A 16,116-nucleotide genomic window follows, 5' to 3' on the forward strand; every position below is an offset into this window, starting at 1 on the left:
GACTGGTATAGGAGACTTATTGAGGGGTAGGTTTAATTATGCCTAGGAGGCCCCTTGGGTCTGCGGACTAAGGGAGACTATCCTTTTTGGCCCTCAACTTGGGGAAGTGCCCCAAGTTCTTGTATTGGGTCGAGTACCCATAGGACTATTAGACCTGTTAGACCCAAGGACACAGGACCCAGACAGTCCCTTCTCAGGGTGGTGGTAGCACACGTTACCCCCAGACTCTGCGGTGGGGCTCGAAAGGGGGATCTACCAGGGTTTAGGCGCCCCTGGAGGGACACGTGGAGTCCGGAAGGTGGACAGGCATAGTGAGGTGGGAGGCTTAACGCAGGAGCTCCCCCTACCGGCCCGCCACATGTGCTGGTAGTGGTGGGATCCGAATACCCTGCTGTATTAGAGGCATAATTTGGGAAAAGGAATAGAGTCACTGAAAACTCTTGAGCAAACAATTATCAATACAGTATCGGGTTGACTGGATGGTGTAAATAGCTAGGATGGCTGACAAGTATGACCACATGATGGTGGCCGACTTGAAAGAGCTGGCAAAAGAGAGAGGCCTTCATGTGAAGAAAGGGCTAAAGAAGGAAGAGCTGATTAAACTCCTGTGTAACAATGACTCAGCCACAGAGCCACCTTCATGCACGCCAACTCCTGAGTCCTCCCCAAAATCACATCCTCACACGCCAGCCACAGGCAGAGGAAAATGTGCGGCCAGAGATCTCAGAGGAGTGGCAGAGCTGGGACTACAGATTGTAGCAGCAAGATTTAGACATGGAAGCATGTGCAGATGGCAACTGAGCGCTCTCAGGATCAAAAGCTGGTTTGGAGCACCTTCAGAGGTATGGGAGAGTTTAGGGTCTCTTGAGTATATGTGCCACAATGGAGTGCTCACTACCTGTTACCTGTTCTTGCATGAATTCACCATAGTGTTACTTAGGGTTACTATATTTCCAATTTAAAAAAAGAGGACACTTGTGAGCGGGAAGGGGAAAAGAGGGTGAGGTGGGCAGGAGAAGGGGTATATATCTGTGCCCTACCCCTGCCCCTCACTCCCAAGCCACAGTCTCTCCAGCCCTGCTGCTAACTCTCACTCCTGACCCACTGTACCCTGCCCCCCCCGACTATGCTGGTGCCCCTCACTTCTTACCTGCAGCCCCCCTGTCCCCGCTGAAACCCCTCACTTCTTACCCACAGTCCCCTCCCCTCCCAGCCCTGCTGCCCACACAGCACATGCACACACAAACACTCCCTCTCTCTATCTCTTTTACCTGTCTGTAGCTGCCAGGGGCTACACACAGAGTACATGATGCCCCAGCCTCCAATCATCTTTCCCTGCTGCCCCCAGCCCCAAGCAGCTCCTTGCTTGGGCAAGCTGGAAGTGCAGGGAAAAAAGCAGAGGCAGAACAAAATCCTGGACATTTGCTTGCATTTAAAAAACCCATCCGGATGGAGGGCAGAGGACCAAAAAAGAGGCCTGTCCGGGAAAACTAGGGCATATGGTAACCCTAGTGTTACTGCTTATTACCTGATATGTAATTCCTAAGTGTATGCACCTTAACATTAATTCAACACAAAAAGCAGTGGCAGGGGGGCATGCAGTGAAGAGGCAGGTGGTTGGTTGGGACATGCAGCCCCCTTGCCCCCTATCCCTCCCACTCCCCCCCCCTACAGTCTGCCCCCCATGGCACCTGTGCCCCCTGCTGCCCGCTCCCCACAGCTTCTGCCACCTCCAGTCTCTGCCCCCACCTCCCCCGCTGCAGCCTCTGCCCCCTATGGCTTCCCCCTCCCTACAGCTTCTGTCCCCCCAGGCCCTGTTTCCCCACCCCATGCTGCTTGCTATCAGACACAGCTCCATCTCCATTCCCCCTAGGCACAGAGCAAAACCAAACTCCAGCCTCTGCCTAGCCATGAACCAGAGCCCTGGAGTGGTGGGGATGGGGGAGAGGGTTGGCAGGCTGATGCTGGGGTTCTGACTCTGGCCCCAACCCAGGAGCCACAGCAGCCATGTGACCCTCCCTTCCACCTTATACTCAAATCCAAGATGAGGAGCTTTTTGCCCCCGTACTAAATGGAGGGGAAAACCTTGTCTTGGATTTGAGTAAATGCAATATTAAGTATGAATATAGAAATTATGCAAAATTAAAATAGGACAATCTTGACCTGTTACTCTAATTAGAAGCAATTTTTGAGTCAGCCTCTGTATCCAGCACTTACCAGTTCCCTCCACTAGTTCTTCCAGATTACCAGCCCTTACAGCTGGGGATAGGAATTTCCCCGCATGGGGATTTCCTAGACATTCTTTCTCCTCAAAAGCCATTCTTAAATACTTTAGCATTATCTCCCTGTCTTTATTTCTCTATTCAATTATCCAGGAGCATATTCATTATGCAGATGTTTACTTTCCATGGATAAGCATCTGTCTGAAAAGTTAGATTTCTTCCTATTCAAAATTATATTCTAGGAAGACAGCACAATTATTATAAACCCTTAATCAGATTTCCCTTAGCTGTCTGTATTCAAGAGGGTGAGATGACCCCTCTCAGTATAAGATTTCCTTTTGGAAAGCACTTTAGTCTTTGTCTGAGGAAACTGAGGCATACCCCTCTGACATCTATTAAAGCCATTGTTTGATGTGAATACTTATTTCAGAGACTGGCTTCTTCCCTGCAAGCCAGGGTCTCTCTGAGGTACAAATAGCTCCTGTTTGGTGAGGAATATTTCATAGACATTTGGTTTCATAGGTGTCAGGGCTGGAAGGGACCTTGTAAGATCATCAGGCCCAGCCAATTTCTGACACTTGGTTTATCAATTAACTCACTGCCTGTCTTAAGTCAAAATATTCAAATACAAAAATGCATTAATTAAAACATGGTTCATATAAACAAAAATGTTAATACTGGACACAGCTTAACATTAGCCGTAAATGGAGAAGCAACACAACAGGAATAAATCCAATTCAGGGAAATATCTGTGTGTGGTAAATAATGCCCCCTAAAATTATTGGCTGCATATAGGGGTACCCATGACACATTTTTAAAGCACTTCTTGTAATTGGTCCCATCCTAATTAGATTTGTAGTCACATGCATACACAGTCATCTCCACAAAAACAAAAGAGATCAACCGTACTTTCCTCCAGGTGTGACCATAAACATTCAGCATGTTAGAGTAACATTTTGTCTTGTGCACTAAACATAATTTTGTGCTTGTCAGGCACCTGTTATTGTCACACTCTGGGTATTACCCTCTGCCTAAATGGTGTTGAAAATACTAATGGCTTTCACTTTTTTAGAATCACCAGAAAGAAAACACATTCACAGCTCCACTTCATTAAGCTTTTGAGAATTACACTGTCACTCTAAACTCTGGATAATACCGTGTTCTGTTTCACTCTTCATTGCTACTGAGCTTTTGCAGAAAATATGGAAATAACTAATACTCTTGTTCCTATCTAAGGCTTTCCTAATTACCTCCCTCATTACAATACTATTCTTCATAATATTATAAGGCATTGATTCTCTACAGTTATATGTAACCTCTGGTGACAAGAAGATCCTGACAGACAAAAGTCACATCTATCTTTTTAAAATGTTATGTGGATATAGTGCTATTGAAAGTGCCAGACTGACAGCTATGGAAACCAAAGACCACTGCCCATCTTCATAACAGATAGGGGCAGTGGCATAACTAGGGAGTGGTGACCAATTATGGTGCCAACTTTGGTGGGTGGGGGAACATGGGGAAAGAATGGCTGGCTCCAGCAGTCATACCATCACACCAGGAGCGCAGCAGCAACCAAGAGTTGCTGCTGCTCCTTTGCCCTGGATACCCAGCTGTTTTGCTACTCTACTGAATAAGGGGTTGATTTTTCTCTAGAGAGAGATGTAAGCCAAGCTCTCAGGGAGAAAGTTTCAGTTCTCTGAGCCTGCACTGTGCAACTCCAGGATCAATCAGAACTGCTGAAGAGAAACTCTAATTAATATGACCGATTCTTGAGGTCCCTCTGTGACCTTAAGTACCGAGGCAATGGGATTAGAGGAGATGCACTGCAACGCATCCCATTCCTACCATGTTGGGATAGAGTAGACAGCTCTGCCTCCTCTACCAGCTTTACACTAAAGAGAACTCACTACAAAAGGTAAATTTTCCCCTGGACAGGTACAGTCAGAATCTGGACCTCCTGTGCTGGCAAAGAAGCATAAAGTGGCTACAGGTGATCAGAGAATCTTGCCATTCACACATATAAAAGAAATATGAACTTCCTTCATATTGAACCCTATCAATATGTAACAAATCCAACCAAAGGGCTATTTTCCTGGGCAGGGATGGTGGTTGCATGCCCAGCACCACTAAGCTCTTTGGGACAGGTACTGTCCAAAAATTCAAAATGAAAGAAGTGCCTAGCACCACACTTGGTTTCAGTTTCAGATTCTAGCCTGTCTCTTTTCCTAAGTTCTCTTTGTGCTGTAGCATTTGTGCTCCAACATTTAATAGAAATGTTTCACTAACTTAGAAAGTAGACTTCTATTGAAAATACCAAATATATTCCTTTTCCCCCTAAAATTTAATGAAAATATATCTTTTAATGCTGGATGTTATTTAAAAAAATTAAACTACAAACTGAGAGGTGTCAGAACCCAGTAGTTGTATGCCTATGGCACAGTGGAAAATTCCATTGGTTTGATACATGTGCCATAGTGGAACATCCCGCTGTCAATCATTCTGAATGTTATGGCACGAACAGGATCAGGGGAAGACGCGATGGAGTCGGAACTAGTTAAGAACTGCCCATGGCGCAGTGGGGAGCGCCTGACGTCCGACTCAGATGAGCTATGGGCGCACATTGCCTATCATCAGGCAGGCGGGAGTTCAAATGTGATCACCGGTTACTTCTCCCTCGAGGAGAAGAGGGAGTCGGAAAGGAGTGGGCCGCACAACTGGGCCCAAGCTCTTTCGGGTGTGTTATGAGCAGAAAAGGGGTCATGTACCGACCGCGGGACAAATTAGAAACGCTGTCCCTGGCCTGAGTAAAAGCAGCGGGCACGACAAATCCGCACCCCGCACAAGAGTTTGCACGCTGCATTCGACACGTACGAGAGGGCAGGGAAGGGATACCCCCCCACAAGTTCAACTGTCCGGCCCTGACACCCCAGTCGCGCAGCCAAGAACTGCTCGCCCAGCTTTGTAAAAGCTTAGAAGCGGAGGCCCACACCACAACTGAGTGGATAGGCTCCGAGTGGGACAAAGGGAAGATGATTAACATGCCGTTCCGCGCAGTGTCACTCCTGCTGCATGAAAATGCTAACTTAGAGATCCAGTTAGCTACGGTCAGCAAAGCTGCTGTGGAAATGGTGGCGCACCAAAACCCTCCGCTGCCACCAGAAAATGGCACTGAGAAAAAAATGAGCCGCCTGGAGGACCCGGGAAAGAAGGGCAGAGCCACAGAAGAACAGGCGGGACTTCACCCAGCAAGCCCGTCCCCTGAGGTGACGTTGCTCCCAACGGCCCCACCTCTGTACCACGGGGAGGGGGCAACGAGCAGGAGATTGTATCCGACCCTCACACCAGATACAGTAACTATTTCAGCAGCCGCTCACCCTGTAGCAATAACCAAGCAAGTAACCAACCCGCAGGGTGCAGCAACCACCACCACCTATTGCACTCGCAACAGGGCTGAGCTACAAGAATTATGTAAAGAATCAAAAGTAAAACCCACCGAGACACTAGTCATTTGACTGGGTCATCTCGTAGTGGAGTATGGATCCGAACTATTGGATTTGGAGGTCAGCTTCCTAACTCGTCAGGCCTCGTGGAGTGGAGGACATGCTACTGACTTAGAACTGGTAGTGAACAACAACAACTGGAACATTCCACTCCCGTCCCTATCTGCGGGACAGATCAAGAATAAATCTCACGCGTGGCACGATGACAGGTCGGGAAAAGCCACAGCAGAACAACTCCTACTAGCCATAATAGGGGTATCCTATTGTTCTTGGAACCCGGAGTTACATCAGTTGGGGATGACGTAAGCCCAGCAAAGAAGCAACTGGCCTCACCGGTTCCAAGGCAACTGGCCTCACCGGTTCCTAAGAAACCCCGGGACAGTCCCAGCCACCCTTGACGCCATCGAAGCATGTGTGGAGGTTTAAGGAGGAGAAAACGCCATCACCCTCCGTCTCCTCCTCAACCCACTAGCTACTCAACCAGCTGGGAATATCTTAAGTCAACTTCCATGACTGCAAACCCTTACGAAGTCAGTAGCTGCAAATCCAGCCGGCCTATCAAGCCACCTTGCTGCATACCCAGTCGAGTACCACAGGCCAAGACATCCCCAATTCGACCCACGGAAGGAATCGAGACTGCCACCCCAGAGGACGCCAGAGGAAAGAGCTATGTTCGGTTTCCTCCTAAACCACTCCACGCTTACCAAGCAACAGCTACGCGTCCTAAGAGATGCAGGACGATGACAACTGACACATAAACTAGGCTTCCAATATAATAAGAAACCTCGACCGGTCCCGCCAACCTGTCCGGGCCCCGGAGGCACCCACGCCTAGCGACGCACTCCGGATAACACCGCAAACTGCCCCAACGAGCACCTTTTACTACCCCATTCTCAGAGCAGCATTAATGAGTTCTGCTTGCCACGGCGCGAACTTCAAGGTTGTTAAGCCCAAACAGGCCTGGCAAACCTCTTATTTCTCGGGCAACTGCGCACAGTTGTCTACTCCTGCTCCCTTGGGAATGTTATGGGCTTGTTCAGATGGACACCTATATACAGCACTCCCAGCCACACTTTCTGGAATACAATGTTTCCTAACTACTGTATCGCTTTGTCCTCCCTTATATGCCAGCACCTCCAGACCCCCTAGCCCAATGTTACTTCATTGCCATACGCGACGCGCTCTGGTGTGGAGCGAGTTAACAGACAAAGAAAAATTCAACCAAAAATTTGTGTGGGCACTTGAAGGTTATTTTGCGTGGGGAATAGGGATAGGCAAGGCGAGAGTCGCTATCGCCAAGTTAGCTGAACAAGTTGAGCTTCTAGCCAATAGTAGCGAAACATCCCTACAGTTATTAAACCGGCAATTACAGGCTACATCGCACATGACCATGCAGAACCGCTTAGCCCTCAACGCGATGTTACTACATCTGGGAGGCGTGTGTCAATTCCTTAACCTGTCTAAGGAACACTGTTGTATTAGCATACCTAACGTTACTATTCCACTAGAAGATCAACTCGACCGCATAAAACAAATTGCCGCAGACACTAACAACGTCGCTGGGATCGGAAAGGGATGGGATGGGACACGTCATCTTGGTTAATGCATTTATTAACTCCCCTCATTACCTTGTGTTTACCATTAACTGTAATAGCCATTGTTATATGTATGGGTTGTTGTATTTTATAGTTTGTTGAAAGGCGATTCACTAAGCTATCTGCTTATGTATACATTCACTTACCATCTGAGTCCTGTGGTAACGACGAGTTCCTGGACGAAAATTATCTATAACTTGAGCTCTTAATCTATTGTGTCATGACTAAGGAGGCACAAAAATCACCTCACCTTAGATGCAATGCTCCTACATCAGGGAGGTCCATGTCAGTATCTTAATTTATCCCGTGATCTCTGTTGTATTAGTATCCCTGGTGTTTCAATACCCTTAAGTGATCAATCGAGGTAATCCAGAAAATCGCCACCGACACAAACAAAATCTCAGGTATTAGAGAGGGATGGCTATCGAACCTCTTTAATTGGTTTGGATGGGACGCATCGTCATGGCTCTTAACCCTTCTAGCCCCCATTATTACCTTGATAATGCCTTTTGTTTGCATTGGTATTTGCGTATGTGTTGGTTGTTGTTTTATGCAATACCTTAAGAACAGACTTGTTTCGTTATCAGTTTTTGTATATATACTCGTTTACCTTATGAGTCTCCCGAACGAGACGACGACAACGTGACCGGCTTATACATAGAATAGTTCCAACTGTGCCATTAGCAAGGGGGCATGTCAGAACCCAGTAGTTGTATGCCTATGGCACAGTGGAAAATTCCATTGGTTTGATACATGTGCCATAGTGGAACATCCCGCTGTCAATCATACTGCTGTCAATCATTCTGAATGTTATGGCACAGTGGAAAATTCCGCTGGTGGCAGTCTAGGTCATGGTGGAAAATTCCGCTATGTCAGAACCCAATAACTATATGCCACAGTAATGGAAAATTACAGCTTAGAAAAAGTTCCCGCCAACTTTATGCAAACACGCACACCACCATTGGCCGGTTCTAAATTATTCATATTTGGTGACTCGCGATTGGCTTGTTAGTCATATAAAAGTTAAAGCAGTTTCTGCGCAAGTTGGAGAACTCCGCATATTTCTCCAGGTTGGAGAACTCTGCACATCTCGGAGTAAACCTGGCGGACTGATCACCCACCAGTGACTCCCCGTCACCGACCTACCGACGTATCCCCTGCTCTCAGTGCTCGTTAAGCCATTCACGGACATCTCATTTCGTTCTCAGAAAGCTTTCATCTTGTTCGGTTTGCAACTGTAATCTAAGTCAGTTCTTCTTCCTGCGCTGTGTACACCGACGGCGTAAGTAAATAATCTCTTTGTTCAACCAATATGCTTCAGTGCCTAATTCCGCTCCGTCGGTCAAAAGTACCCGCCTGCCGTTTCGGGGCTACTGGCCATAGCCTCGGCCTGCCACTCAACCGCCATAAGAGGAAAAGTCGTGTCTCATCAACTCATGCAAATAATCTCCTGAGTGAAAGAAAGCTGCCCTTCCTTCTACTGCTGTGTTTTCATTGTCTGATGCCTATGTATGCATGTTGACTCAGCAAATGAAGATGACCATGGACCAAAACTTAAAAGGCAGACTTACCTCCAAAAGTGATAGAAAACCAGTGGGACATTCAGCCCCAAGGTGAGCCATTCCTGAGCGCACAAAAACATTATACAGAAAAGGCTGTGGATGGAATATTCAGGTAGCACCAGCTGCAGAAACAGAAAGAACAACTTGTCAGAAAATACACTTCAGTGATTTTAATTGTTTAAAACAGTTTTTCAGTAAGCAAACTGTATCTGCAAGTCTGCTGTGTGTATAAGATTCCCTTGGGTCCAACTTGGTTGACAGAGAAAACAGTCAAGAGTAACGAGTACAGGGTGGAGTGCCAGGCTCTCCTGAGTTTTAATCCTGGCTCTATTCCAGTGACTTACTGAGATGCCATGGGAATGTGATGGGAACATCATTTATCCTATTAGTGCACTAGGTTCTTCTGTCTAAAATGGAATTATAATACTTACCTACCTCACAGGGCATTTTGAGAGAAGTTATTCAAGTCCCAAGTATGGTTACAGAGATGTTTAAAAAGGGAAAATAGAGATCTAGTATCATATGTGGAAGAGCATCTTTGAAAAGCCAGAAGGTTGTTTTCCACAATTTTAAGGTGTTACATATGCCCCAAAAGGAAGGGAGCTTCAGGCAATTTGAGCCAAAATTTGATCGAAAGGGATCCTTGAAAACCCTCCTCTTTGGCAAGGCACAGCTCCCAGCACATCATGGACCTAAAAAGTGGGTCATTCTTAAGAAAAGAAAAGGAGAAGGTGGAAAAAGGAAAGGAAATGATGTGACATCATTGAGAGTACTTTTATTTACCAAAGCCCCTGTTTTTTTACAGTATTTGCACTTGCCTTGCATACATGAGCACTCTCATCATCAGCGATGGTACTGCATTAATGACAACAGCAACAGAAGATTTTAGTGAAAACAGGCTAGTGTAGACAACACTTACCTTTGCTGACTTCTCCATTTCTCATCTGTAATCTAACTAGTATTTGTTTCTGGTGTTCTTTCTGGAATTCTGTATTTGTAATCCCCACTTGAGCCATGACAGCTCATTTGTCAACATCAGTCATTTCTTAAAATCTAGACAAATCTACAGGCAAGTGAGCTTTGCCCTCTGTTGTGTCTCTGAGCCCCCTCAGCTAAGGTCAGGCTCCACCACAAGAAGCACTTGGAGTTCTTCTAGTATAAATTCACTAGTGCCTGTCAAACACCCAATCTTCAAATTGCTTTTTCTGAATATAATAGAGAACTTGTTACATTTCCCACTAACTAGCTATCTTGCAGGATTATCATGAATCCCATTTTTAATTCCTTTATAAATCTTTCTATCTTATACAGAACTTATTTATTTGTAACTTTTATTTGCCATTGTTACTTCTTTCCCAGTAATTAACACATTTAGAGGCATCTTATTCTGAACCTGTATTTTCAGTTTTAGCTCCTTCAAAGCAATGTATTTTATGTGGATGACACATCATGGCCCAATTATATGGTTTGGATTCCAGACTCAGGTTATTTATCACTGCTGGGGGGGGGGGGGGGGGGGGGGTCAACCTTTCCAGCCAGAATGATTCATCACTGTCAGAAATTGCAGATAAAAAGTTCTTAATCCATCTAGCTAAGCACCCCAGAATTTAAAGTGTGTTACATTAGCAATCCAGTACAATAAACCTGATCTCTATAGCCTTTTGTGGTGGTTATATATGAATGGAATCCTGGTAAAATATATGCAACTAAGGTCAGTTGACCTCGCTGACATCACTGGGGACATATAGGCATAAATGGAAACTAAGTGGCTTTTTACTTAGCAGGGGATTGTGATTGCCAGGGCTGGTAACAGTGCAAGCTTTTACCACGACTCAGAGAATGTGAAGAATGTGGGAGTTACCTGTATTACTTTTATGAACATTTTGTGTACCTCTACATATTCAGTTGCTGTTATACTGTTTGCTACTTCAGTTGAAAGAGCTCACTCCTACTCTAAAGAAAAACAGGTAATGGATTTAGATAAGCAAAGAAGTCAGCGAAGGAAATAACAATTGCTAGGCAACACATGGACCACTGAGTCCTAGAGTTTGCTGCCTCTGGGATACCCAAGATTTCAGACAGAAAACATGTAGAGGCTATCTGCTGTTTAGCCCCTCTCTCTAAATATTCATATTTCTATAGTCTTCAAAACAAATAATTGCTTTGAAAAACCTGGTCAGAGTCACTGAATCATGTACTGGTCACAGCTTCTAAAGGGAAACTATGCAAGCAGCCAAACACAGTCAGGCCCATGAACTCATAAGATTGGTATATAGTGTGGAGACGCAAGCTAAAAGTGCCATGAACTGTAGGATTCCACCTGGAGAGAAGTAGAGGCATGAGGTCAATGATTTGGAAGTATTTTCACAGACAGACTTCAGAAATAAAACTAAAGTACCACTAGTCACAAACCATAGCTACCACAGCCCTAGTCCTCCTAGGACTTGAGTCAAGGTGCACTGAAGTCAGCAGACATTGAAACTTTCAAATGACTTTAGTGATCATTGGATTAGACTCCTGCAAGAAGAAAGTTGGTTCAACTTTTAGTCCCATCCAGTGTTTGCCATTCCTGCCAAGACCTTCATGGTGGTGATAGTTTCTGTGATCTGGACATCTAATTTGTTACATACATACTACACAAAGCTGGCAAATGACAAGCACTTTACGATACTGCTGATCTACTGCTAATCCGAGGGCATGTCTACATGAGACATTTAATGCCTAGTGTGCTGGGCAAAAGCCATGCTAATACGCTACTGTGCAGTAGTATTAGGCTACTGCGCAGTAAGCAACACTAAAAACATGTGTGCTGGTGCTACTGCACAAAGTTACTGCACATTTGCTTATACTTCATTAAGCAAGTACTAAATTAAATGTGCAGAAACTACTGTGCATTAATGAATGTGTAGATGCACCCTGAATCAGTGACCTGGAAAAAGAAGGTTCCATACCCCCTTATCAACTTCCAGTCCTTAAGTATATGGTATTTAAGTGTTTCTTTTTCAAGTCATAGCAGTGGTTACATAAATCAGAATCTACACTGCAAAACTAGGGGACAAGAGAACAGAGTTAGGAACAGCAGTCCTGGAACCTTCTAACAGCCAAATCCTGCTCTCCATCACATTATGCAAGCCCACTTGTCCAACATGTTTCACTAAATACAGAATATGTTCCAAATGATGACCTCTGGTTAATAAGGTGGCAGCACTGATATCTTTTGAGATAAGTTCAAACATAAGGAGTTGAGGAGAAAATTGTCACAGTAAAAGCAATTGGTAGGAACAGCCAGTGCTGGGTCAGCCTGTGGTATACTGTGTGGTAACCAGGAGATGTAGCAGTCCATGAATCCTGCCTGCTTATATTTATCCAGAGAAAGAATCTGAAAGAATGTCTGAAAAAAATGTTACAACTTATAGAACTAGTGCCAAAGCTGAAGAACAGTTTCTACAGAAGAGAGGGGAGGAAAATGTATTACCATATTACTTCAAATTTAAGAGAGACAATTTAAAACCAAATATTTCTTCTAAAAATGGCCTGCATCTAAAATTCAAGTAAAACAAGTAAAAGAGGCAAAGCAACTCAACATTCAGGTAGCAAAAAAAAAAAGAGAATAAATAATAAGTGAAATATAATAATATTAAATAAAATATTAGACTAATTTAATAATGATAACATATATTTGATGCTTGAATTACAAACACCAACAAAGTTTGTGAATGCCAGAAGGTATATAAACAGGGGTGACTGCTGGGTCTCAAATCAACCATGACATACAGTCAGCCATTTTAAAACAAATAGGAATCACAGGTCCTTGACAATAATGTAGAGCTTCTTTTAAACTAAAAGTTGTGGAATTTGCAGAAACAAATGAAGATAAAGTAGATGGAAGGAAGGATCATATTAGTGAAACTCGTGTCAGGAAATAGTAACTATTTGCTTTCAGAATGCAAAAAAAACAAATGAAGGATTCAGCAAACCCAAATATGAACGATTCCCAGAAATCCAGAAAGGTGCCAGTGATTTTCTAATTAAACAACGTAGTGCAGGGTGACACCTTAGAGACTGATTGACTGAGAGGCATGAGCTTTTGTACTGACTGACAAAGTAGGCTGCTGCCCAGAAAAGCTCATGCCTCTCTGAACTAGTTAGTCTCTAAGGTGCCACTCTAGCCTGCCTTCCTCATGACTTGACCAGTGGGGGTCAACCTTTTTGGCAGGTATGTCACAAATTAGCCCTGCCTTCACCTGGGATGCCACTCCAATCCCCTTCCACTGCCCGATCTGCTGGTTTGCTTTCTGCTCTCTGTTCTGTGCTCCCAGTCCAATCTGCTGCTCTGCTTTCTGCTGCTGTGCTGCTTCTCCCCTCCCCAACCTGCTATGTGCCACACACAGAGACTGCCTCTGTCACTAGTGGCATGTGTGCCACAGGTCAACCACCCCTGCTTTAGACTAACATGGTTAACTACTTTCTAGCTAAATGATAACATTCTGGCCTTCCTGTCCGTTAAGAAGTGATTTGTGCCAAAACCTGTGAAGTGGCACCTGTAGCTGGCATGCCACATTCACAGCGTAAAGCAAGTTTGGGTTGGATGGAGAAGCTCATGAAGCAGCAAAGCTTTTTGTTATGCTGGTGAATCTTTGGGTGTCAGAAGCTTCTTGAAGAATGTGGAAAAAAAACTTTTACAGGTTCAGCATTTCCTGATGTTCCGCCTTACCAAACAGCACCGGCTTAGACAAATCGGAAATACTGAGCAGACCCCACATTTTTTGACATTCTGAGCAACTCGTTGGGACCCAGACGTTTTCAGGCCTGGGTCTGACCTCTGTGCTTAGCTTAAGCTGCATGCTTAGCTTGAATTGTAGTTGAGACTTGCACTGGGATAAAAGGAGCAGATGGAAAAATACTGTTCCTGACTTAAAATTAGTTGGGAAGTTGGCTAACTAAATTGAATAAACATAGCCTGCGCAAAAGAGGAACTGTCAGAGCAAAACCTACCCCCACCTAAGAATGAAAAGATTATTTCAGAATGGAAAATTCCAGTTAAAGGTAACCATGTTTGGCAAACAGAAGCAACATTATTAATATGCATTAGGAAAAAGGCTTAAACTAATTTTATGTATTAAGAAATGCAAGCTATATGATATATAAAGAAAGGCGAGAGAACTCTTTGGAACCTACTCCTGAAAGATCGGGTCACTGATCCAAGATTCAGAACTCGGACAAAGGAGTCAGAAACTCCGGACAAGACCTCATGGACTGGCCATCCAATGATGTCGTGTTCGTTAAATCTTGGGGTGGTGAGCATGTTGTATTGCTTTTGAGTAACTACAGTAATAGAATTCTAACTGCTAAGGGCTTCATAAATTTGTTATTGGTTTAGGAGTAAACAGACACATCTACATGTTGATTAATACAGAGTAGTTACTGAGCACTTAGTTTAGTACTTGCTTAATGAAGTACTAACTACAGTTACTGCTCAGTAGTGCCAGTGCACTTTTTTGTGACACTTACTGCACAGCAGCCTAATACTACTGCACAGTAGTGTATTAGCACAGGTTTTGCCCAGCACACAGTGTTATTAGGCTACTCTGCATTAAGGCTAGGGACAAGTTTCACATAAACCAATTTAAGTGATCTGAAACTGGTTTAAACCTGTAACAAAGCAGAAGCTCAGTGCACATAAATGGCTGAAACAGGTTTAAGATAAACCTAGTTGAATATAGTATCAGACTTAACTGATTTGGATCAAACCAGTTTGTGAAACTTCTGTCTCAGACCTAAGTATCTCATGTAGACACACCCACTGTGTCCCAGTCTTGGAATTAATACCTGATACAAGGCCCAAAATAATGTTACTGGACGTAACAAACTCCATAGTTCTAAAAAACAGAAAAATTAGTGTAAATGATCATGGCTGGAAATGAAAAGCAGGTAAGTGTAATGCTCTCTGTGACACTTAACAGCTGTGAACAGCCTTTCTACGCTGTTTGTTTTTTAAAAGTAAAAGTCCACCAAAGGATTTTTTCTTCAAGTGCAGGAGAATAAATGGATTACAAATGAGTTTACAGTGGATTGGCTGCAGAAAGCATGGGTTGGGAAGCCTGGTGGCCTGTTAAAACTTTATTCAGTGCTTGTGATCTCATAGATTTCTTAGATTTCATAGACATTAGGGCTGGAAGGGACCTCGAAGATCATCAACTCCAGCCCTCTGCCCCAGGGGCAGGAAGTCAGCTGAGGTCAAAGAATCCCAGCAAAATAAACATCCAAACGCTTCTTGAATGAGTCCAGAGTAGGTGCCTGCACCACTTCTGGAGGGAGTCTATTCCAGGTGAAATTTTTCCTTATGTCCACCCTAAAACGGTCTTGGAGGAGTTTATGACCACTGGTCCTCATTTTTCCTTGGGGTGCTCTGGTGAACAGATGTTCTCCCAGATCCTGATGTACACCTGTGTAACAGGGGGGCCTCTTCGGGGTCCGTCTACTTCGGTGACCCCGCCCACCTGTTATGGGCCAACCGCCCACCTTCTTGCCTGCCATGCCTTGTTGGTAATCAGTTAAATGACATAATTAAGCGGAAGGCTGCCCATTTCCTGCTCCGATGCCAGGGGGCATTATCTGTGGCTCCATTCCTCCCCTACACTGCAGCCCAAGCCTCACAGATGGTATTTGTAAATTCTTCTTTATGTTGGGTTCTAGGCCACTGTGGGCCTACCCCTTTTTCTTCTCTCTAGCTAGGCCTGTTAGCCAAAAAAAAGGCCACTAATCAGGGTTTGACTTCCAGGCTCTAGCTCTCAAAAAAAACCCCTCACTCAGGCTCCTGCCCCTCTGTGACACTGGGGTCTACTCATCCCTGCATACTGCGCCCTCTCTGGCGCTGGGGTCAGCTCACCCCCAAATTCTGCGCCCACTCTGGCACTGGGGTCGATGCACCCAAAATGTTGTGCCCTCTCTGGTGCTAGGGTCGGTACACCCCAAATGCTGCACCCTCTCTGGCACCGGGGTCGGTGCACCCCAAAATGCTGTGCCCTCTCTGGCACTGGGGTCAGCTCACCCCCAAATGCTGCGCCCTCTCTGGCGCCGGGGTCGGTGCACCCCAAAATGCTGCGCTTTCCTGGCGCCAGGGTCGGTGCACCCCCAAATGCTGTGCCCTCTTGGGCACTGGGGTCCCCACACTGTAGTGGGTCCCCAATGAGGCCTCCTCCTTCCCCAAATAGCTGCACCCAAACCACCAGTT

At 45.0% G+C, this 16,116-nt stretch overlaps 1 protein-coding gene across 1 annotated transcript in view; it reads right to left on the reverse strand.

Moving 5' to 3' along the window:
• The window catches only part of CNIH3 (cornichon family AMPA receptor auxiliary protein 3), a 79,544-nt gene that overhangs the window by 11,414 nt on the left and 52,014 nt on the right, over positions 1-16,116 (reverse strand). Inside the window, exon 3 of the mRNA XM_025215144.1 lies at positions 8,892-9,004. Coding sequence (XP_025070929.1) covers positions 8,892-8,962 — 71 coding nt within the window. The 5' untranslated portion in view covers positions 8,963-9,004. The remainder of the gene's footprint in view (positions 1-8,891; positions 9,005-16,116) is intronic.

This window comes from Alligator sinensis, unplaced genomic scaffold (assembly GCF_000455745.1).
Source record: "Alligator sinensis unplaced genomic scaffold, ASM45574v1 scaffold753_1, whole genome shotgun sequence".
NCBI lineage: Eukaryota > Metazoa > Chordata > Crocodylia > Alligatoridae > Alligator > Alligator sinensis.